At 33.4% G+C, this 22,420-nt stretch overlaps 3 protein-coding genes across 3 annotated transcripts; all 3 read right to left on the bottom strand.

Annotated features, from left to right (window-relative positions):
• Positions 1–1,195: 1,195 nt before the first annotated feature.
• Positions 1,196–6,566, bottom strand: LOC123694689 (deoxyribodipyrimidine photo-lyase). Its single transcript, XM_045640198.1, has 7 exons — positions 6,106–6,566; positions 5,705–5,907; positions 4,904–5,062; positions 4,154–4,352; positions 3,690–3,882; positions 3,200–3,441; positions 1,196–1,868 (listed from the first exon to the last, which is right to left on the bottom strand). Exons 1-7 carry the CDS (start codon positions 6,506–6,508, stop codon positions 1,702–1,704), a joined length of 1,566 nt encoding a protein of 521 aa, XP_045496154.1. The 5' UTR covers positions 6,509–6,566; the 3' UTR covers positions 1,196–1,701.
• Positions 6,567–7,110: 544 nt separating this feature from the next.
• Positions 7,111–11,714, bottom strand: LOC123694707 (ankyrin repeat and MYND domain-containing protein 1-like). Its single transcript, XM_045640596.1, is given in 15 exon segments — positions 7,111–7,335; positions 7,505–7,868; positions 7,950–8,142; positions 8,238–8,370; positions 8,464–8,703; positions 8,791–9,015; positions 9,096–9,179; positions 9,182–9,266; positions 9,357–9,873; positions 9,944–10,127; positions 10,213–10,512; positions 10,609–10,821; positions 11,007–11,216; positions 11,323–11,496; positions 11,574–11,714. Coding segments are annotated over 15 exon segments (3,288 nt in total).
• A 275-nt stretch (positions 11,715–11,989) lies between these two features.
• Positions 11,990–22,356, bottom strand: LOC123693871. Its single transcript, XM_045639494.1, has 12 exons — positions 22,177–22,356; positions 19,140–19,342; positions 17,201–19,060; positions 16,991–17,121; positions 16,685–16,906; positions 14,815–14,884; positions 14,233–14,289; positions 13,795–13,935; positions 13,330–13,547; positions 12,906–13,073; positions 12,347–12,496; positions 11,990–12,062 (listed from the first exon to the last, which is right to left on the bottom strand). The coding sequence occupies exons 2-12, from the start codon at positions 19,330–19,332 to the stop codon at positions 12,006–12,008; spliced, it is 3,267 nt and encodes a 1,088-aa protein (XP_045495450.1). The 5' UTR covers positions 19,333–19,342; positions 22,177–22,356; the 3' UTR covers positions 11,990–12,005.
• Positions 22,357–22,420: the final 64 nt, after the last annotated feature.

The following is a 22,420-nucleotide window of genomic DNA, read 5'->3' as shown; positions in this document are numbered from 1 at the left end:
ATCTTTGAAGAGTTTGTATATTTGTTTGAACGCGCTAATTTCAGGAACTACAAGTCCACTTTGAAAAATTCTTTCGGTGTTAGATAGCCCATTTATCGAGGAAGGCTTTAGGCTATATATCATCACGCTAAGACCAACAGGAGCTGAGCAATGCGGGTGAAACCGCGGAGCGCAGCTAGTATAGTATAAAGCGTTTCTCGGGGAAGGTTTTTGTACCTATATAATTTACTAGCTTTCCGCCTGCGGCTTCGCCCGCGTTTTCAAAGAAAACCCCGCATAGTTCCCGTTCCCGTGGGATTTCCGGGATAAAACCTAGCCTATGTTACTCGTGGATAATGTAGCTTTCGAATGGTGAAAGAATTTTTAAAATCGGTCCAGTAGTTTTGAGCCTATTCGTTACAATCAAACAAACAAACAAAGTTTTCCTCTTTATAATATTAGTGTAGATTAGGTTTTAAACAAAGCATGCGAAGCCGTTCACGGAAAGGTAGTACTTGCACACTAAATTCAAGCAAAAAAGTCGTGGCTTCCGCAGAATCACGATGCATTTTATCTATCCATTTATGATGCAGCTGTAACAGCAACCTGCATTGCTCCGCTCCTATTAATTGATAGGGTTATGATATTATTTAGCTTATAGACATCTGACTATATGATAATGACCCCGATAAATCTGCCCAAGGGTGCTTTTCCACCAATAATATGCGAGGATGTGTATAATTGTGTAGCGAGGAATGTGTTTGTAAATAACTTTCAAACTTCAAACTAAATGAAGCAAAATGATTGGTTCATTACAAACACATCTCTCGCTACGCATCTTCGCACTTCTCTGGTTGAAAACCATAATAGTGAAACAATTTATCAATTACAACAGAACAGGTTGTCAGGTGGTCCATCGCTAAAACAGCGTTCTCACCGATTACCGAAGCACCGCCCGCGGCTTCGCTTGCGTGGACTACAAAATTTTGTACTTCGTGGATATTCATTGATAGATTAATAATTATTTGATTCATTTTATTCTGTTCTCGAATCACTCCAACCTATACAATAAGAGGAATTATTATAAACTAATAGAAAGAGCTCTTAATTTGAATTTTATCTTTATTTTAGAATCCATTCGTTTAATGTATGGGACAGGATTAAATGTAAAGGGAATGTTAAGAAAACCAATCACGTATAATTGAAACTTTTATTGAAAACAATAGTTTGTACTGTCATTAAAAATGTTAAAAAATAAAAATGTGTAAAAAAGTTAAAAATTGTGATTTATAAAACTTACGACTATCAACATTATTAAATCTTACGTATTAAGAAAACATCAACGTATCCTATAAAATATTATTCGTTGCAAATGTTTTAACAGATAATAAATTATTGTTTTTTGTGTTATGACTAAATTAAGAAAAATCTAAATTTAATTTTGAATGAAAATTATATTTTTTCTTTATGCTTTGTGATATAGAACGTTTATTCTTAAGATACCAATTGACTTTATGCAATATAATCTAAAAAAAATTCAGATCAAATATACAACAATTCAAGAGATGTGAGATTCGGTTATTACCTACTTAAATATTATTTGAGGTGCTGGTGCTGATACTTATTTCTATGTTAGTTGTTAATAATTAGTTTATAGCATTCAAATCTTTTATAATTGAGATTTTTTTTACAAGATATTCGATCACGAGACGGCATTTTTTTTTATTTCTTCGGAACGTATTTATGCGCTTTCCCGCCATACCGCGCGATGAAGGCCTTAATGTCAAACTTGCGCTTACAGCCGTCATAGTTCATGTATCGAATCTTGCCAAATACTGCTCGTTCTGCCCAGCCTTGGTCGTGGATTCCACAGATTGACCACATACATCCTGTAAATACATTGGAAATAAATAATAGATGATAACCTTGAATAAATTGAACTACATTTGATAGCATCTCTATTAGTTAAAATAGCTAACTTGCATTTTATTCCTATTGTTGTAAATTGTAATACATACAAATCGTCATTATATTTCATAGAAATAAATCACATATCATAGAAGCTATCATACATTCATAAAGCTGGTGGAAAAGGTGTCTTTTTAGGATCTAAAGTTAAAATATGTACAGTACGATTCAAACTTAATGGCGGCTCGGAACATCGAATGATCTGATGCGCAGAAAACGCAGCTAACTTCCGAACCGCCATTAAGTTTGAATCGAACTGTACTTACTATACATCTATATTATGTTTGAACGTGCTAATCTCAGGAACTACTGGTCCGATCTGAAAAATTCTTTCGGGGCCCATTTATAAAGGAAGGCTAAGACCAACAGGAGCGGAGCCACAAAAGTAACTGTAACTGCTTGCGTAAATTATATCGCAGAATTTCTGTCAAATTGTGCTGGTCCAACATATCACACGACTGCTTACACCTACCTATTTAAGCCGCAGAAACTAGTATGTAGTTTATTGAATAGTAACCAATACGTAAGAAATTAGTTCTGGTATTGCACGTGAGTTTCAGAAAGAAGTGTCGCTAATTGCAAGTTTTGTCACGCCATTCACTAAGTTCAAGCTAGCCTTTATCGCCTTGGCAACATTGATATAATCTTTATGGGTAAATAATTGTTGCACGCAACATCGCTCCCATTTAATTTTGACTTATTGTTATGCTATATTACAATTTAAGGAGTGCTCTTGAAATTTTGTGGTAAAAATAAAGTTTTGATGATTGATAGTACATCCATCTATTGAATAAAAAAATGGTATATAAAGACCCAAATCTGGTATCACAGTTTCTCAATAAAGTTTATCACAAAAATGTATAGATTGTGTGATAATAGAGATGACTATATAAAAAAAATCCTGTCTTCATTTTACATTCAATAGCACTAAAATACCCACAGCAGGCAAAATTTACTGTAACTGGTCAACTGCATAAGTTGGATCTCTCATCTAAACTTGTCTCATTGGTCCAGTTGTAAACATATTTATAATTAACTAGCTGTGCCCTGCAGTTTTACCCGCATTGCTCCTGTTGGTTTTAGGGTGATGATAATATATAGCCTATAACCTTCCTCGATAAATGGGTCATCTAACACTGAAAGATTTTTTCAAATTGGACCAGTAGTTCCTGAGATTGGTGCGTTCAAACAAACTATTTAGCTTTTTAATATTAGTATAGATTAATATTTTAGTTTGCTTAAGTACACTCACCAGTATATCCATTCGAGTCCCTGCCATCCACACTATAATGGTCGTTCATATAAATAGAATACTTGAGCGCATCTTCCGGGCTCGGCGTCCATTCCAATATCTTCTTACACCAGTACATTCTGAGGAAGCCGTGCATCTTGCCTTCCTTCACCAGCTGGATCTGTGCCGAGTTCCATAGATCATCATGTGTTTCTGCCTTGCAAAGTTGGTCTAGTGTGTAAATGTGGGTTCGCTTGTCTTTCCTGAAATGTGTTGGAGACTATAAGCACTGCAAGGTCAGCTAAGCTTCTCTAATAATGCCCTGCATTTTAATAGGATTTACTGAGAAATGTTGTTATTTAAAAGGAGTTATGCAAAAATTTTCGTGGAATATGTAAAACTTTTAAACCTATTTTATTTTTTAAGGTCCAAAATAAACAGCAACATTGCCAAATCCAGTTGAATATTTTACATCCATAATGAATTAATAAAAAGTATGATCCTTACATACCTATGATCATCCAATGTCTTTTGCGCCCACTGACTTGCCCCCTTCAAGCTATCATAATGTTCACAATAGAAACAGAAGTTATCAGCCAATTCACTTCTAACTATTGCTTCTTCCAAGAACGCATTCACACTCTCCGTTTGTTTCGACTTAAATGCTTGTACACATAACGCTACTCTTTGGACAGATATTTGGCCTGTAATGAGACAAATAATGTTAAAAAGTAATAAGAAGGAAGATTTTAAATGTAAAACATAATTGATTATTTACTTTACTTCATAATATTTTTTTCACACATAATAAAAAAAAATTTAGATTTCAAGTTCTGTTAATAAAAATAGCTTCTTTTTGTAGAAGAATTTCCTTCTATATAGAAAATAAATTATTCTACCTTTTTAAGTGTTTTTTATTTTTGGAAATTACAATTACAATTAATATAATAAAAAAAATAACTGCTTATACCTTACCAAAATGAAACCAAGGCGACAGGTTGCTCAAAGCATTCTGTGTTGGATCATTTCTTTTCGTAGCAAATATCTTTAGCCTATTATCAATAAAGCTTTTGAGGGTCTTCATGGCCTCCTCATACCCTGGTCCCGCCCAGTCAATGGGGCCCACTGATTTATCTGCTTCTCGAGATTCTATCGCTTCATCCCAATCTATTGGCTGTAATTAGATGGGAGATAATATCAATAAAACTGTATATTATCTACACTAATATTATAAAGAGGAAAACTTTGTTTGTTTGTTTGATTATAATGAATAGGCTCATAAACTACTAGACCGATTTTGAAAATTCTTTCACCATTCGAAAGCTACATTATCCACGAGTAATATAGGCTATATATTATCACGCTAAGACCAACAGGAGCGGAGCCACGCGGATGAAACCGCGCGGCACAGCTAGTGTTGTATAAATTGATATATATAACATTGTGTGTGTATGTTTATTTAGATGTAAATATCAATAGTCTTTCTTTTGAAGTGAAACTTCTAGACACTTTAAGAGAAGGAAATATCAAGGTTGCGTTATGGCAATACCATCATGTCATGGAGTAAGGTGAAGAATGAAGATTTTGGTATCCTTGAATCTTGCCAAAGAAGTTTCACTACTGACACATGTGCTCGGCACACAACTTTTTATGATATATTTATGTTTTTAATGACTATGCAAAAAGCTGAAAAAAAGGTTTTATCAGTTAAATTCAAAAATTTACCTCCGGTTCAAACTTGCTTGTATATGGATGTTTGATAACAGATGGGAACTCTGTGAGGAATTCATCTAACTTAGAGTTAATCTTGTTCCTGATAGTCCTGGCTGAATATTCCTGTTTATCTGACGCAATCCAACATGGCACTACATTGTGTGCATCTACCTGAAATATAGTTAAAACATTAGCTTGTACTATACATAAAGAAAGAAAGAAAGAAAGAAAGAAAAAAATATTTATTGCCACATTTACACACTTAACAACTACTTATATTACTAAAAAAAACATACACTAAGTAGTTACATGGCAATCGGGTCAGACTCAGTTCAAACAACATGTTCAAAGATGAAATGCTGATGATGATGATAGTATAGCACATAGCTCCTGAGTCTGCCGTATGAAGCTTAATAAAAATGTATTGTATTCTTATTTTGATGTTATTTATAAGTCAATAATTATAGTATTAGTATAAGATTTTTTAATACTGGCATTATAAATAAAAAAATAAATATTATAGGACATTATTACACAAATCGACCTAGTCCCACAGTAAGCTCAATTAAGGCTTGTGTTGTGGGTACTAGGCGACGATAAATATAATATTTAATAGATACATATATAGATAATAACACCCAGACCCAAGAACAAAATAATTGAGTTCATCACACAAATATTTGCCCTGACCGGGGATCGAACCCGGGACTGTCGGTTCAGTAGGCAGTTACTTTACCACAGCACCAACCGCGTCGTCATTTGATTTCAAAATACTGATTTTCTCATCCTACTACTACGTACAACATATTTTACCTGTATTAATGGTACATCCTTTTTCAGCTTCTTTTTCACCCCTTCCAGCCACCCCATAGGCACTCTCAAGGGGTTGAAATCACAAACAACTGCCCCTATCTTATGTTTAACCACCCACTGAGGCAAGGCATCTGCCCCACTGCCCTCCAATAAGTGAAATGATATATTCAGTTTCTTACATTCCTCTGCAACTTTTTCTAAACCTGAAATAACAGAAAATTAATGATTTATTATGTATGTATTTGAAAAACTTGTGTGATAGTATTGATAGAAATATATAGAGGTACAATTATTAAAGATTTTATTTGACTTAGCTACTTACAAAAGTTTTAAATATATTTAAGTTCATAGCGTACGGAATTAAAAGAGTTGCAAATAATTATGAAATGAACAATATTCACCTTTTATTAAAAAATGGAACTGCCGCACAGATGCATCTAAATACTTGGCAATTAAACAGAAACATACATGCAGAGGTACCTCATTCTTCAAAGCCAGTTTCTGCGCGAATAAAAATGCCCAATTATCCTGAACGCGGCTGTCCCTTGACATCCAATACACGATGCCTTCACAGCTATCAGGTACCATTTGCTCGTGAGAAATAATTCGCAAACGCTTTTTGTTAAACTTGTACTTTAATATAGATTCCGCGGTATCTTCCCGCTTTTTCTGAATACTGTTCATAAACTCAACTATATTTGTTTTGTTTTCTCCACTAGAGGAGGGAGTGGAGAGTTTTATCTTCTTGGCAGCGGAGGCCATTGTTAAATATGAATGTAGGCCTTGCTTAATGTTTATTCTCATTTACTTTTAATTCAGAATAACAAATCTAAAACTACTCAGATCAAATTAAATTTTTAATGAGTTCGAATTCGAACTGAATCGAACATGAGTACCTACTTTACATATTGACATTGACAAATGACAGTTTACAGTTCAAGAATCGAAATAACTGTTATCATGACGTTTGTTAGAAAGTTTATTCCAGTTTATTCACATAAATCAAGGGGCAACACTGGTACGTGTATCATTTTATCAGTCATTGTGTATCTCGAGCTTTATTTTAATTCGTATATAAGCTTGCAGTTCATTGAAGTTGGCAAACAAAAATGAGTTTTTATAAATTTTCAATAAATAAATCGTTTGTTCGTCGTTGGTTCTTAGATGTTCGTTGAATATTTTTATTTGTTTGATTATTATTATCCTTTTTTATTAATTAACTAATTTTTGCATGTAGAGGTACCCTCAGTATTAATACATAATATAATACAATGATATTAAATTATGTAGAGACATTAAAAATTAATACTTATTTAAATTTTCAAATAAATTATAATTTCAAAATTACACAATGTAAAAAACGTTTCTCAAAAGCCATAGTTAACATTTTTATATAGTACCGCGTATTATATTTTATTTCTCGGGCTATCTGCGCTCGATGGCAAACTATAATTAGGGCTCTGGAAATATTTAGCTTTCAGATCCTCACTGCAGGGATGGCATCCAATCCGTTCTATATTCACCTTCATGCATTCATACGAACAAAAGGACACAATTTTACAAATATTGCATAATACTTTATCTTGATTCAATGGTAATGTACACTCAAAGCATACATAAAACTTTTGATTCTGTAAAATATTTGATACATTAATCATGTGAATAGCTATGAATTTCGTTTAGTAATAATTAATTAATTAATATTTTCATATCCTACTACATTACCACAAAAGATTTTTAGGAAAAAAACTTCCTTGTTCGACTTCTGCATTATAATATCCAACAAATAAATAAACTTACATCTCTGTCAAGCTCTGGCTTTACATACTGGGAATTCCATTGCATTTCATCTGGTGCATCTTTACGAGTACTTTTATATTCTTTAAGCAAATAAAAAACATCTTTATCAACGAGATCTCGAACAATAGCAGTAACCTTCGAACTAGCTTTAAATTCATTATTTTTGGGCCTATAAAATCGCCATGCTAAAAATGTCACTATAGACAATAGATGTTTTAAGATTCTTTGATCCCTGTAAATCTTATTCCTTTTTGTTGCAAGAATATTCCAGATTTCGAGACAACGATGTGGCGTTATCCATAGACCAATACGCTTCTTACTTTTACATTCAATCAGGATCATGTTCCATTGCCGATGTTTGAATCTGAAAATATTTGAATTTATTCACCCTGTTTTCTGCAAGAGTATTGTTATTTTCACTATCTAAAGCAATAAAGAATTATACTTGTCTATTATACTAATTAGCTCTTTAACCAATTTCCCTTGCAACCATCTGATATGTAGTAGTCTTGCGCATTCTTTAACAAGTTCAATAGCTTGTCTATAATCTTCTTTGTCATCAGTAACCATCTTCCCTACTGATTTCGTAGTTAATTTCTCATCTTTTTTAGGTTTATCTGGCTTTTTACCTTTTTGGTCTTAATCGTGAGCTAGAAAATAATTTTCTTTGAACATTTTGACATTAAGCAATAATAATTGTTCAATTGACGACAAATTTACCGACCGGTTGGACTGGAGGCCTTCACTTGAGTATTATCTAATTCGGACAATGAATTCTTGGCAAAAACGAAAATATTTTCATATCTTTCTTGTCCGTTTTGACAAGGCAGAAGGGGATCGGCACCGTAGAGCAATAAATTTGTAAGCTAAAAAATATTAATGAATAATTTATAATATTTAAAACCGCGGGGCACAGAATAGAGACTAGTAATAGAGCAAGTGGCAACAGAACTACTTACGGTTTGAATTTTTTCTGTGTTAGGTACGTTTTTAAAGAAAGGAATCCAAAACATTTTTACCAACACATTCTGATTTATATCATTGATAATACAATTGAGATCAGTTTTAGGATTCCTTATAAATACATCAAAAAGTGCAATATTTGTTGACATTACTAAGTCGATAGCCGATCGCCCTTTAAATTGTGATGTTGGATCACAGTTGTAATCAAGTAATAGATTTAGCAACAGTTGACGTACCTGAATAAAAATACAAGTTGATAAAGGCTATGAATTGAACTAAATGTTTGAACATTTAAAAAAAAACAGATGTTATAGTCATAAAACCTCTTCCTCGTTTTCGTTTTCAGCCCTTCTAGCAATCACAGCATGTAGAAGTGTAGGACCTAGTTTATGTGGCTTATATACAGTTATATCTGATGAGTCAGTATCGTCATAATAAATGCAGCGTTTAGCATTGGCACCACTTTCTAGTAAGACTCTTACGATCTCTAAATTTTCAAGTGTAAACGGTTTAGAAACTGCGATATCTAATGGTGAATATCCAAGAATCTAAATAAATAATTAAAACCGTTGATTAATTTTAAGTTTATTTCAACAAATAATTGCACACATTTAAGTTTTTTTGGCACCTGTGGGTAAATTTCATTAACATCAGCTCCATATTGAACTAAATGTTTAATCAAATCAGGGCAATTACTAGAAATTGCTATGACTATAATGCTGGCTGTGGACAACGAACTAATTGAGGTTTAGCTCCCTGTGTCAAAAGTTCTAAAATAGTCAGCTTCATTTGTTCCAACCTGCGTCATTAAGTAATAATATGAAATATCACATAAGTAATTTACATACATACTTAATAATATTCTAACAAAAAGTTGCATTTCGCTTACATTTTATGTCTTTGTTTTTCAATGCTGTTCTCGGACTCTACTTTATCTGAACTGGACCATACCAATTCTTTGCTAGTTTTCACCGTGTCTTTCATTACTTTAGATACAACCTTTTTAACGTTTTTATCCTGAACTTTTTTAGGTTCCTCTTCAAGGGCCTCAACTTCCATTACCATGTCGTTGATTTCAAACAAATATGGAACTGTATGATTTGTATTAGGTTGTTGAAAAATATCATTTACTTTACTCGTAAATTCTCTGTTAGCATTACTATATACTTTCTTATTCTCTGATAGTGAATCATCAGAATCATATTCTGTTTCTGGAGCTTTCACTGACGTTGTTTCAGTTTTCCTTCTTCCCATATTTTGATCTTTTATAGACATTTGAGATTTTACTTTCTTTTGACTGAGGCTTCGTACTGTCTTGCTTGAGCTCTTTATTAAGGTTACAGTGGTACCTTGGGATGCAAGATCGCGAGAAAGGTGCCATTCAGAAGCTCTTGGTTCTGTAGGAGCTATAATCGTATATCCAATTGTATTGAAGTAAGAGACTGCAGAAATATTCAATTGAAAGTATATACATACGTGGGGCTGGTACGATAGGAGGTGGGAGCAAACTTTGTTGAATTAAGTTGGGTGGTACATCGTTGACGGCACAGGTGAACCGCATCAGCGCTACACCTAATGATGTGCAGCACGAATCATTGAAGCAATCGATATCTGCTCCAGCGTCCACAAGAAAGCTTATTGTATCCACTTGATCACCACACTTTACATTAATTTATGGAGAACTTAACATAAATCGAATAGCTTATTATTCTATAAGTAGTACCTATACATTATAGTGTACTTACTGTTGCGTACATTAATGCTGTGTTTCCTTGTATGTCAGCTACATTCGGGTTTACATTATGTTTATTAATGAGCTCTGCTACGTTCGCTATGTAACCTAGATAGCTTGTCAAAAGCAAAGTTCTGCAATCTGCTTCATGTGCGCCAGCCATTTTGAAAAGTTTTCGTGGGCCAGATAAAATTGTATTTAAATCAATTTCATAATTATCTCTTTGTTTTTCATGCTCATAGCAATGTTTCATCATGTTTATAATAATATTGCTATTGTTCCAAGCATACAATTTTTCTTTTTGAAAACTTTCCTGGCTATCTTGTGGAATCTAAGAGAAAAATTATTATTTTTTTATTTTCCTTAAAATTTTACTTAACTAATTCAAATGCTTTTATAGGTAATTTACCTGGGTGTCTTCAAATTGTACATTGTTATTGACTTCCTCCAAAGATTCAATGCGGTCCTTATAATAATCACGATTGAATATTTCAACCTGGCACAGTGGGCTGGCAAGGTCCGTGCAATGTTTTGGATACAGTTTTTTCCATTCTTCTACAGCAAGACGAGGATCCGCGCCACAATTTTTTAAAAGATCTAACGCACAATTTGTTTCTCCTATCTATTGTAAAATATTATATCTTTTTTATTTTAAGTACCTACCCCTAGTAAAATCTAAATTCTGCGCATATTTAAAAAGAGGTAATGTGAATACGGAAGTGATACATATCCTTTATGCTATGCATTCAAATGTTGATACTAAAATTTTGTAACCCAAATGTTATATATTTCAATCTAATTACTAACATGTGTCACAGTATTTGTAAGCAATTTCCTATGTCCTTCGACGATCATCCGTCCTATATTATTGGAAGTGAAGTCTGGCACTACACTGGGTGCTTGCGGTCGCCACGCCAGTCTTATCAATTGAGTGCCTTTCCAGAGGCCTACATCATCTCGTAATGCTGTATGTGACTGAATACCAGGACCCCATCTCATATTGTTATTGAACAATCCCTGAATATAAAGTACAGCAATAACAATTTTACTCTCGAAAATTTTATGTCATCTTTAATGCCAATATTTATCTAGATATTTGGATGCAATAAAAAATTGTATTTACTCGGAAAGTCCTTCCATCAGGAAAGGAAATTAGTCCATATCCGTGCATGCAATTATTATAAAAATACCCTTCATATGTGCAAGGTATCCCATCTTCACCATGGAATCTCCAACGATACTCTCCAGAACCGTGCATCGTATCACAGATAAAGTTTCCATCATAGTTTTCTAGGGACTAAACATTATATGATTATCTAGTTTACTACTTAATTGTAAAATCGTCAATTTCTTATAATTATAGAAGCTATTTACTTTAGCCCCACTCCAGGTATTTACACCGTAACCGCTTCTTCTGTTGTCTGGATCCTTTTCACCCACATAATATTCATAATATGGCCAAGATTTCGTGCCCTTGGTTTCAATTGATTTACTAGATTTTTTAGGATGCACCATGGAAAATATTTTTTAGGCAAAACAACTTTATAAATATTCAAAAATATTCAAATAGTAATTAGCAAAAATGTTTAATGTTTTGGGATACGCTCGAACTAAGCGCTCGAAACTTTCGGAGGTTATTTTATCATGACAGTTATTAAGACAAGCAGGCATCATGAAATAGTTTTTTCTGTGAAAGATTTCCTTTTTTTAATAATAATACAAAGTCTTTTCATGTAGTTTATTTTAATAACAGTTAAAAAATTAAAGCCATATAATTTTGATGTTTTTTGGATCATTAAAATCTTTTTAACAACAGTTGCATCGAAGGCAGCTTGTTTTCGCTCTCTCAAAATATGTATATTCCTGAAAAAAAATTAAACATATTATGATATTATAACTACTATCTACTTACTACTGACTAAACTCCTTTTAATCTTAAAACAACTATTAACTAGTACTTTCTTTTGCACTAATAATTGTACTTGTTACTACCTAGTACTTCGCCAAGTATTAGGATCATAAATGTTTACTTGATTAATTTTTAATTGTGTGACAGAAATTTGTTGTGAATTAAAACTATTTCCACCTCAAAATGATATATTATTTGGCCTCTTCAATAACTTTATAATAGCTAATAAATACTTTACCAGTAGAAACGTTGCAGCTAATAGCAGAGCTTTGTGCTTCGGCTGCACTGCGCAGTCTGGAAATATGACAGTGGTCACAAAACTGACCAGCTCACGGTCCCAATTGTGGAAGATCTTGCCCACTTGACGGAGAGAATCGCTGGTCAATATCTGAACAAAAATTACCATTAAGTGGGCGATTATTCCTCGTCAAGAACAAGTAGGTATATCATTGCATCAAATACGAAAAGAGGAAAGGTTTGTATGTATGTATGGCTTTCACGCATAAACCGATTTTGATAAAATTTGGCACAGATAATCTTTAGACCCTGGAAAAAACAAAGGCTACCTTTTATTGCAAAATATGTACCACGGGCGAAGCCGGGGTGGACCGCTAGTAGGATATAAAATGATTACTACTGAAATCAGTTGATTTTGAAAATTGTCAATATTTTTTTAACAATGTTCCAGACACGCTGGGTAACTGTAATAAACTAAGCACTCCATCATGTCTGTAATGAACTATGCTTCATATTATTTACACGTCTAAAGATACATAATTACGCCCAAATACTCTTACCTTAAACTCTGATAATATCAAGTTACTCTTGTTCAGTCTAGCCGGACCCTCGATTACGTATATGACGTCATCATTAAGATTTCTCACTAGGTAGAAGGGCACCATCCACGTCCACTGCTGCTGGATGCGACCGATGTAGTCACCTGGTGGTGTGATCACTTTCATTTCCTGTAATTTTATTATAAAAAGATTGTAAGAGCAAATGTAACTATAAATCGATCTCCATTCAAAGTAGGGACCGACAAAGTAGTCTCCCTAGGGACCGACGACAAATTAAACAACTTAAATATGTTGATAATCGAGCAAATACTATGTTTGTTATCAATCAATAAAGCTATTTAAAAATAACGATTTTTCCATAAAATACAAATAATTTTGTCTTCTTTACAAGACAAAAGAGTTCGATTTTAGGACAGCTACATACTTGCAATCTGAAAGGAAAGAAACATGACGCAGCAGCCAACCGCCGTTCCATATCCATGGCTCCTTGCCTGCTGTTATCATGAAGGTGTAATGTGAACGCTCTCCCCACACCACAGAACAGTCTTTGTGTTTTGGACGATCTCTCACTGGCCAAGAACAGGGATGGACCATTCGGTACCCTCACTATGTACCAGTTTTCTGAGTCTATGCTAGATGTTACTGAAATGTTTGGTAATTGTTTAATTGTATTAAAATTTGATAGAAGAATTTCGTACGAAAAATGTATTGTGAAAATATTAATGAGGATTCAGGTTGATTTTTATGTTAGGTTAGTAAAGTAGAAAATATTATGGCGCGCTAACATATCTATTCTTCAGGACATCTACTCTTGTTTACTCTTCAGTAGTAACGTATTATGTGAATGTACCCTTTACATTTATGATTTTTTTTTTTATGTCTGACTTACAATCATTAAGTTCTACAGTCTGCTGAATGAGGAGGCTGGACACGCCGATCAGGAAGTCCAGACCATGCATGGGTCGGAGAGGCGTCACGGCATTCTGCCTCCAGTCGACCGTGGACACGGGCAGCTCGGCTCGAGGATTGTCTGTAAAATTTAGGGAATATTACAAACATTTTTAATAAATAAATACATTGAAAGAGTTCTTTTGTTTGTATTATGAAACTAGTATTAAATATATTCAAGGGTGATGAGTTGTCTGTAGGTAAGAGCACAACAACTAGCCGTTCCGGCCTAAAATAATGTCGGCTGATCACCTACTTGTCCTTAAAGACCATCAATAAATGAAACAGATGCACCTACCCCATAGGGATTTTAATTCAATCAATTTCAATAAGAACAATTCTATAAATAATTTTACAAATTGTATGGTACTTAACTTACCATTTGACTGTGGTTGTTGCGATATAACTGAATCCGGTCTTAAATTAGATCCGTCATCTGTAATGATAAGGAGAACAAAGCAAATTAATCTATGATTAAATGGCTATGAGCATATCAAGCTTTCATGTACATACTTCGAAGTTAAAAACAAATAATTAAAAAAGATAATTTTAAGTTATTCTGTGTTCGGTCTTGCATTGCCTCCAACGATCAAATTAAATTGTGTTTTCAACACCATTTAATTTGTATTTCTAGGCAAAAAGGTGTTTGAATTATAAAAAGTAATTTCAATCAATTAAAATGTAATATACCTACGCGGTCCGTATGATACCTGTATACCACATAACAATGTTGACAAAAGATTGTGTAAAAAAACAAATCTCATACACATCTCATACCTACTAGGATTCTTTTAATAAATTTTGGAATTAAGCAGGTCACAACTTTTTTCCCCAATACGTTTATTGTGATGAAATATAAATCTTTTTAAAATTTAATATTATTGCGATAAACCTAAACAACAATAGATAATATTTCACAATTTTTGACTGACTCACAAACAAACAATACATACGGACATACCCGCGGTAGCCGCTAAGTTTTCGATCCCTCGTGATTCTGTATGAGAAATATCGGCCATCACATAATATATTCACGATCTATTGTTTATAATATATTAGCAGAAGTATTAAGTTGTTTCTAGTTATTTGTTCCTTAGCGCACTGAGTTATCGACATATTTTGATTGTCTGTACACTACGTTATCAGATAAATCTATATCTCTATCAATAAGGCACGAACGACACCGGTTCAACACTTCCAATTACTGTTTTATCGATGTTGTATGACGTGTTGATTCGAGGTATCATAAATTGATTATGAATTAGATGTAATTTTTTAGTAATTACTTTTTAAAAGCAAAAAAAACTGCAAAGGTAAAATAAACGCTTGAATGTAGATAAGATTTTCTTTATGGAAATCAGAAGAATTTCCTCTACATTATTTTTCATAGTTTTTTTTTAGTTTAGGTACTTACGAAAAAAAAACATGCATTGTAAAATTTTCTTAACCATGTAAAGCACATAGATGAAAATTGAAAATTATAAAAATGGAGAAGGGGGAACTGAAAGGCAATTTTTCAGAAAACATTTATTTTCATGTTACCATAATACAACTTCGAATACTTTACGAATAGAGTGATAACATCAAGTTAAAATTATTGGCATTATGATGACACCATCTTTGTACGATACATTTATAAATCGTAAAGAATAAATCGTAGAATGTAAAATATATACTCGTACATACAAGCGTTGTATAATTTATATGCTATTTTAGGATCAAAACGTGATGCCAAATACCTTCGGAAGACATAAGAGCCTGGATTCCTAGCGCTTTTCCTTCTAGGCATAGATAAAGACCAATAATAGTCTCGTGAAAGCAAATAAACATTTATTGTCCTAGTAAAGTCTAGAGTGGTGCACTAGTGCTAAATTGTGCTCTCTGATATTAAAATTCACAATTTTACGTTTTATAGTCGCTTTCACTTTTTATTTGTTCTTTATTATATAGATATTATTTTCAAAGCAAATTATTAATTTTGATAATTAATACTTTTCAACACCGATACATGGATAACAAAATGTCATATTTTAAAACAACAAATATAATACTTGTTAGAACATTAATATATTATAATAATATACATATATTTTGAGTTATTCTACACATTCATAATGTTTTTTATAACATATTTCAAAATTTTCATGTGTTTATCTTCACATAAAGTTGTTTATCAATAATGCTTTAAAAATTACACATAAGTACATTTATCATTATAATCAATTAAGAATAAGTACTTAGTAACGTTGACACACTTAAACACAAACATCAAAATATAGTATAATAATATGCAAGTAAACATTTAACAACGATAAAGTCATTCCATACAATACCTAGAATATATAAATCCAATAATTTTCTCCGTTCCAATATTATCCAACTCTATCCACAACATGAGGTTCTTTAATAGGAAATGTAATAGTAATCAATGCATATTATCATCATTCTGAGAATAATAATACACAACATATAAAAGCATAGTTATAAAAATTATTCAGCGTAAATAAATTATTTTATGCTCAGTAAGTATGTAATGTTACAGGAAAAATGTACCATATATCTGAGATCGCACGCATCTATGGCTGGCTAGATACGCACGAAAAAAAATGGTAGAAAAATATACTCACTTCGATCAAATGCAATGACTGTAGAACTATACGATATTAAAATTTAGAAAATAAGTATTACAAAATAGTAACAAATCTTTTACGATAAAATACACTCATCGAACACGAACATTTAATTTAACATGTCCGAGCTGCCTACGATGCGATGTAGGTGTCGCCACCGAACTCGAGCATATAAGACGAAATCCTCTATCGAATCGTTTATCGTTGAAGAGCTCTTTGCCATCCTAAGTTCAGTTTCAGTGTTGCGGGAAGGCAAGGGCTAGCTTCGCATTCCCCGTCCAGTTCGTCAGCGAGATTGTCGTGCAACTCTCTAAGAGCCATAAGAGCGGAACGAGCGGCGCGCTGGCAACTCATGTCACCCTCACACGTTGAATCAGCTTCCGATAGAAAAACAAGGTCACAAGTTGTTGGTGGTGCTTCGCCCTGTTTCAAAAAATATGCAAATCAATAGTGGTAGCTAGATTATGAAATGAACTTTAACTGTGCTTTTCATGTTTTAACACTCACACAAAGGTAGCAAATTTGATGTAAACTGCACAACGGGAGGAACAATTGACCGCGGTCTCCGGCTAACAAATCAACTCCACGACATCGCTGCACAATTTTAGCCAGAACTGGGCACGCACCAGCAGAGCTTACTGCAACGTTAAATGTACGATTAGCTTTCAAAATTAAAAATTAATTTATAACAATTAACAACTTAAAAAAAATCATTACCCGTTGATATGACAGGCGAGCGATGGCGTCCACTTCCTCCCATGTATCCTTCAGACAATTGTTCCTCAAGCTTGCCATTTATGTAATGACCTGCACCTTGTTCATCTTCAAAATCTTCACTAGTGTCACCTTTACGTTGATGTTCTGTGGGAATCTCATTACTCATGTTTATTTTTTCTTTTTTAACAGCAACTCGCTTGTCTTTAGCGTCAGCCTCAGGTGTAGATTGCGACGAAGGAGTTGTTCTCTGCACTTGTAGACTTTGTTTGAATTCCTTTAATGCTTTTCTCATTTTTTCTAAGCTATAAGCTGCCGCTAGTCGAGATAGTAATTTTTCTTTCATTTCTTGTTCTTCTTTAGAGTCCAACTCCTCTCCCATGTTGGAGTAATGTAAAGCTTCATCTACGATAAGTCCTTCCATGTTCTTTAGTTTTTTATCAAAGTTATCTAGCTTTGTCTCCGTGTCTATACCGGCACTTCTTTTTTCTCCGCGTAACTTAAGAGCAATATTTGCCTTGTTGTTAAACTTCTGTGGGTCATAACTTCTTTTCATGTAGCTACTCTTCCTCATATTATTGACAGGATACACAACTTCTTTGTTAAAAGTATCAAAATACATCTTCTTAAGTCTGTCTTCATTTAGATTATTGCCTGGGGGTACAGATTTTTTAAATCTCTTATCAATTCCAAAATAGTCAGACCAATCAATGGATTTTTTTCTAACAACTTTAGTCTTTTCCGTCTCATGCTCGTGACTATGATCGTTACTATGATCGTGACTATGATCGTGACTGTGATCATGATTATGATCATGACTATGATCGTGCTGTGATATATCATGTTCAATTTCTTTGCCTGATACACCCGGAGGATGACCGTGATGCTCATGACTTACATCTTCAGGTAATGATGCATTAGAATGTTCTTGGGTGTTGTTATCGTGAGGAACACGAGGAGGCTTAATTTCATGAGGAGTTTCTTCGTGTTCACTGCTTCGTTTAACGGGATTCTTAATAATTTCATATTCTGAATTACCAAATATTTTAGATAAATCTTGTATTATTTTTGGATCCGTACCTGCGCCACTTCTGAATGTTTTTGCATTATTATTATTTAAGGCGAATCTTTTCTTTTGTATATTAGTGCTTCCAGTACTGCTGCTGCTGCGTTTTGAAACTGGAAAACGTTTTTCAATGTTTTCATATGCATATTGATCTTCATCGGCTAAATCCGATAAGCTATCATCGTCTAGGGGTTGGAAAGCAATAGCATATTCCTCCCGAATGTCGTCCTTGTCGTCGTCAGATACGTCATATGCGTTGTAATTTGAGTTATCGGTATCTTGATTACCATCAAGACTCTTACTTTCATCTAATTCACTCGCAACTGGAAGTTCCGTTTCGAAGCCTGAGCTACGCTTCCTTTTAAAAGCAATTGGGCCCCAATTATTAGGATATCGTTTCTTAACTATTTTTTCCTTATAGAGTTTCACTACACCTTGTGGTGCATTGTCAGCATGGTTAGCATTAGCTTTATTATTTTTATACTTTGTCCACAGTTGGCCCAAAAGTACAGCATATTCTGCATCATTTTCAGGGCGTTCTACGATCATTTCTTCCTTTTCCTGAGGCTCATTTCTTTCCATAAAAAGATCACGTAGTCTATCATTATCTGCATGTTGACTTCTCTCACGAAATGCGGATTCCTTTTTAGTAGTGGATCGGGGAACGGAATTCTTTTTCTTAATAATTTTGTATTCATAAGCATCAGGAGGTACTTCATTGTTTTCAAGCAATTTAACAACATATTGTGGGGAGGGTTCATCATCCATATCCTCAACGTCCACGGCATAATCGGGCTCTGAAAAAGATCACTTTGTATCATACTCCATAGATCCTACAAAACTATAATAAATATTAAAGTTACTATGACATTGTACCTGCATAAGCCTGCGGTGGTACAAATTCGTACAATGCATCATAATCCTGTGGTATGACTGGACCTTGGTTGTGCATTCTGCCGCGCTGACGACGCTGAAGGGCTTCAAGAGCGCCGCGGAGGGACCCTCCTCTATCCGCCACCGAGGTGGCCAGGAAACAGGCCGCTACGGCCCATATCCATAATACACCCATCGTATGAATACTGTTAGCATAAAATAACCATATTTTTTAATCAATTGAAAATTGTATCTACAATTTATATACCTTCTCGTACTTTCGAAGTGGGATATAATTATATAAATAATATGACAATTCGATAAAAATTTTCAATTTCATGATAGTTTTATTTGGAAGAGCAAAGAATTCTTCGAGAAATATATAGTTAGATCGATTGTAATAATAAAATAGCCAAGCATTTATTTTTGTATTTTAAATTTTTGGTCAGTTCGATTCCCAGACATAAGGTAAGTGAATATTCGTTAATATTTAAATATTTCTTTTTCATTTTCAAAATAGAATGTCTCCTTTAAGCAAAATTTGGTAATACAACCAATATTACGAGTACTTTTGCTACAGGGAAAAATTTCCAGTAATAAACCTTAAATGAAATCTTTTCAAAGCTGAATTGTTAATTTTGATTTTTTCAACGAGCTAATCAATTAAAATTTTGCAGAAGTGAGAAATAATATTTCTTTCGAACAGAAGAAATTGCGTGGGTAAGCGTTAAATATAGTCGAATGTTTCTTAAAATAATCAAACTACTTAATTAAATAAAGCATTGGCATTAATTTCTATAAATTTCATCTTAATATTTTTCTTCGTTCTTATACAAAATAAACTCTACGCAAACTAAAAAGCTGCAAGATAAAAAGCTTATCGCGTGAACATATAAAAATCTATAATCGAGTAAGTAATTATTAACCGACTTCAAAAAAAAGGAGGAGGTTATCAATTCGGCCGGTATATATTTTTTTTTTTTTTTATGTATGTACACCGATTACTCCGAGGTTTCTGAACCGATTTACGTGATTCTTTTTTTGTTCGATGCGGGATGGTGTCGAATTGGTCCCATAAAAATTTTATTCGGATAGGCCCAGTAGTTTTTATTTTATAAGCATTTTTGTCTGTAGGTATTTGTAAATTTTGCAAGTGCAAGTTTGAAGTCGGTTGTTTTTATTAACGCAGTTATCACTTGTACATCTCATCAATATGTATGGCGGTGTGATAGTTCGTTTTAATGTTTATATTTTCAACACATTTCAAATCTAATTTCCGACACATGTCACAGCATGATATGAGTATTATTTCCCAAGGAAACTTTTCAACGTGAAATCGAATTACGAAGAGCACTCTAACGACGCCGACGCCATTACCCTCAAGCGACTTATAGAAAACAAGATCACTTTATATTACCTCTGAGATTACGCCCGTTTCCCAACAATTTATTACGCATATCTATCATTTTCAGGAAAAATATCAAAGGACGCTGAAGCCGTAGCGAATATTATGAAAATTACTTTGCTATTTACAAAACAACTTATTTTCTTTCTGGAAATCTGGGCTATAAATAAATATAATCCACCATTATTTGTATAAACATTTAATAAGAAAATTTACTTAATTTTATGTTGGTTGTATTCTGATATCAAGATTGTATCTGTATTAAATTTTGGTTTTAAAATGATAATATCTACACGTAGTTAATTGTTTGAAATTAAATAATACGATTGTTAAAACTTGCATTGTTAAAAATGAAAGTCCAACATGAAATAAATAACGTTTGTTGATTTTACTGATGTTACGTTGAACAATGAAATTTTCTCGACAGAAAAAAAAATCTTCTTTAAAACAAAAGCATGATCAATTTCCAATAAAAATACAATAATTATGAACCATAACGTAGTTAATGGTTTAAATGTTAATTAATTGTATATGTATTTGAATCGCAGAACAAATCAGAATCTCTGAAATAAAAAAAAAAAAGTTAAATTTAAATAGATTTTTTTATTCCATAAGAAGAAAGTCAAATAACGGATCATATGAAGGAAAATAAGGTTTTAAACCTGTTTTAAAGTTATGACACATACTTTGAAGGGTACAGCTATTTGATAAATGTACCTCTTGGGATCTGTTCTAATTCAAGCAATTTGTGTGTTTATATGTTTACCTCTTAAAGTCTCATTATTTCAATTAGGCCTTTTGGTGAGCAGTGCTCTAGGGACAATCTTGTATTTTCATCATTAAAAGACGAAGCTTTACTTTCGTTCAGTAACTTAGATCATTCTTTATCTACTTTTGACTACCCGCTCTTCCCAGCTTCACTTGCTGGGTAGACCGGGGATATAAAAAGCCCTTTGTTAAAGCCCTTATGTTTAGATGAACAGTAAACATCGGTTAAAATGGTATGGTCAAATACATTTCAATTCATGGAGTAAGTAGATTCAAATAGTTAAATCGAAACAAATAAATAAACAAAAACTTTTATCTCTACCATATGAAGAATAAATCTCAATTTTATTTAAAAATAGTCTCAGAAACAAATAAAGCATTCATTATGTAAGAAAATATATTTTCCCGGCTGAAGCAGCGGAATTTAATTTAAAAGCTTTTCTTTCTTCTTGTAAACTCGTTAGATCAATATCACTGAAAGCTTGAACGTACGAAGTGTTGGCTTTTTTTAGTTTAAAATTATAATCAATAGAAGTTAATTTATTTTGAAAGAAAAATGTTTAACTTTCATTGTTCGTTTAGTTGACTCACGTTTTCGTCTTTGAAATTGAAACTTACAACTCATGTTCATTTGTTTACAGGTGATTTTGTCTATGTCACCAGAAAAGCATTTTTTCTGCCGTTTTTAAAAACATATCTGCAACCTGCAAAATAATGTAGGTCACTAGTCTGTTCGATACCTCCTACAAAATCATGAATAGCATAAAAATTTGCAACTTTTAAAAATTCCTGAAAAACTCATAATTGTCCAAAAAACATTTAAGATATTTATCAAATAAGTTCTACGAATGTTGGATGTTACCTTACCTTAAAACATTTATCACTGCCACAACAATACCAGTCGGCAATGCGAACAGCGTTCGAGCTGGTGGAAGTCTGGAAGATAACTGGGATACTGAAAGTTGGTGAAACCTGCGCGACGGCTGCGCAATAAAACGGAGTTCCGTGGGCTCACAGCCACCTACGGAACACGGCGTAGCTGGAAGGCGTGAGGGCTGTGGAGTGCGGGGGTTTATATAAGCGCGGATCGATAGTGCGGCAGGAGCTTAGG

Source organism: Colias croceus, chromosome 1, assembly GCF_905220415.1.
Source record: "Colias croceus chromosome 1, ilColCroc2.1".
Lineage (NCBI taxonomy): Eukaryota > Metazoa > Arthropoda > Insecta > Lepidoptera > Pieridae > Colias > Colias croceus.
Note: the sequence above shows the minus strand (reverse complement) of the source record. Positions and strands in the feature narration are given on the sequence as shown.

Excerpts from the sequence above, each read along its gene's own strand:
- LOC123694689 (XM_045640198.1), bottom strand. The coding sequence starts at position 6,508 with ATGAGAATAAACATTAAGCAAGGCCTACATTCATATTTAACAATGGCC. Across the intron at positions 3,883-4,153 it reads GTCGCCTTGGTTTCATTTTG|GCCAAATATCTGTCCAAAGA; the intron begins GTAAGGTATAAG and ends GTCTCATTACAG. Across the intron at positions 1,869-3,199 it reads GGACTCGAATGGATATACTG|GATGTATGTGGTCAATCTGT; the intron begins GTGAGTGTACTT and ends ATGTATTTACAG.
- LOC123693871 (XM_045639494.1), bottom strand. The coding sequence starts at position 19,332 with ATGGGTGTATTATGGATATGGGCCGTAGCGGCCTGTTTCCTGGCCACC. Across the intron at positions 13,548-13,794 it reads GACTGTAGAACTTAATGATT|TAACATCTAGCATAGACTCA; the intron begins GTAAGTCAGACA and ends CAAACATTTCAG. Across the intron at positions 12,063-12,346 it reads TAGCTGCAACGTTTCTACTG|GAATATACATATTTTGAGAG; the intron begins GTAAAGTATTTA and ends ATTTTTTTTCAG.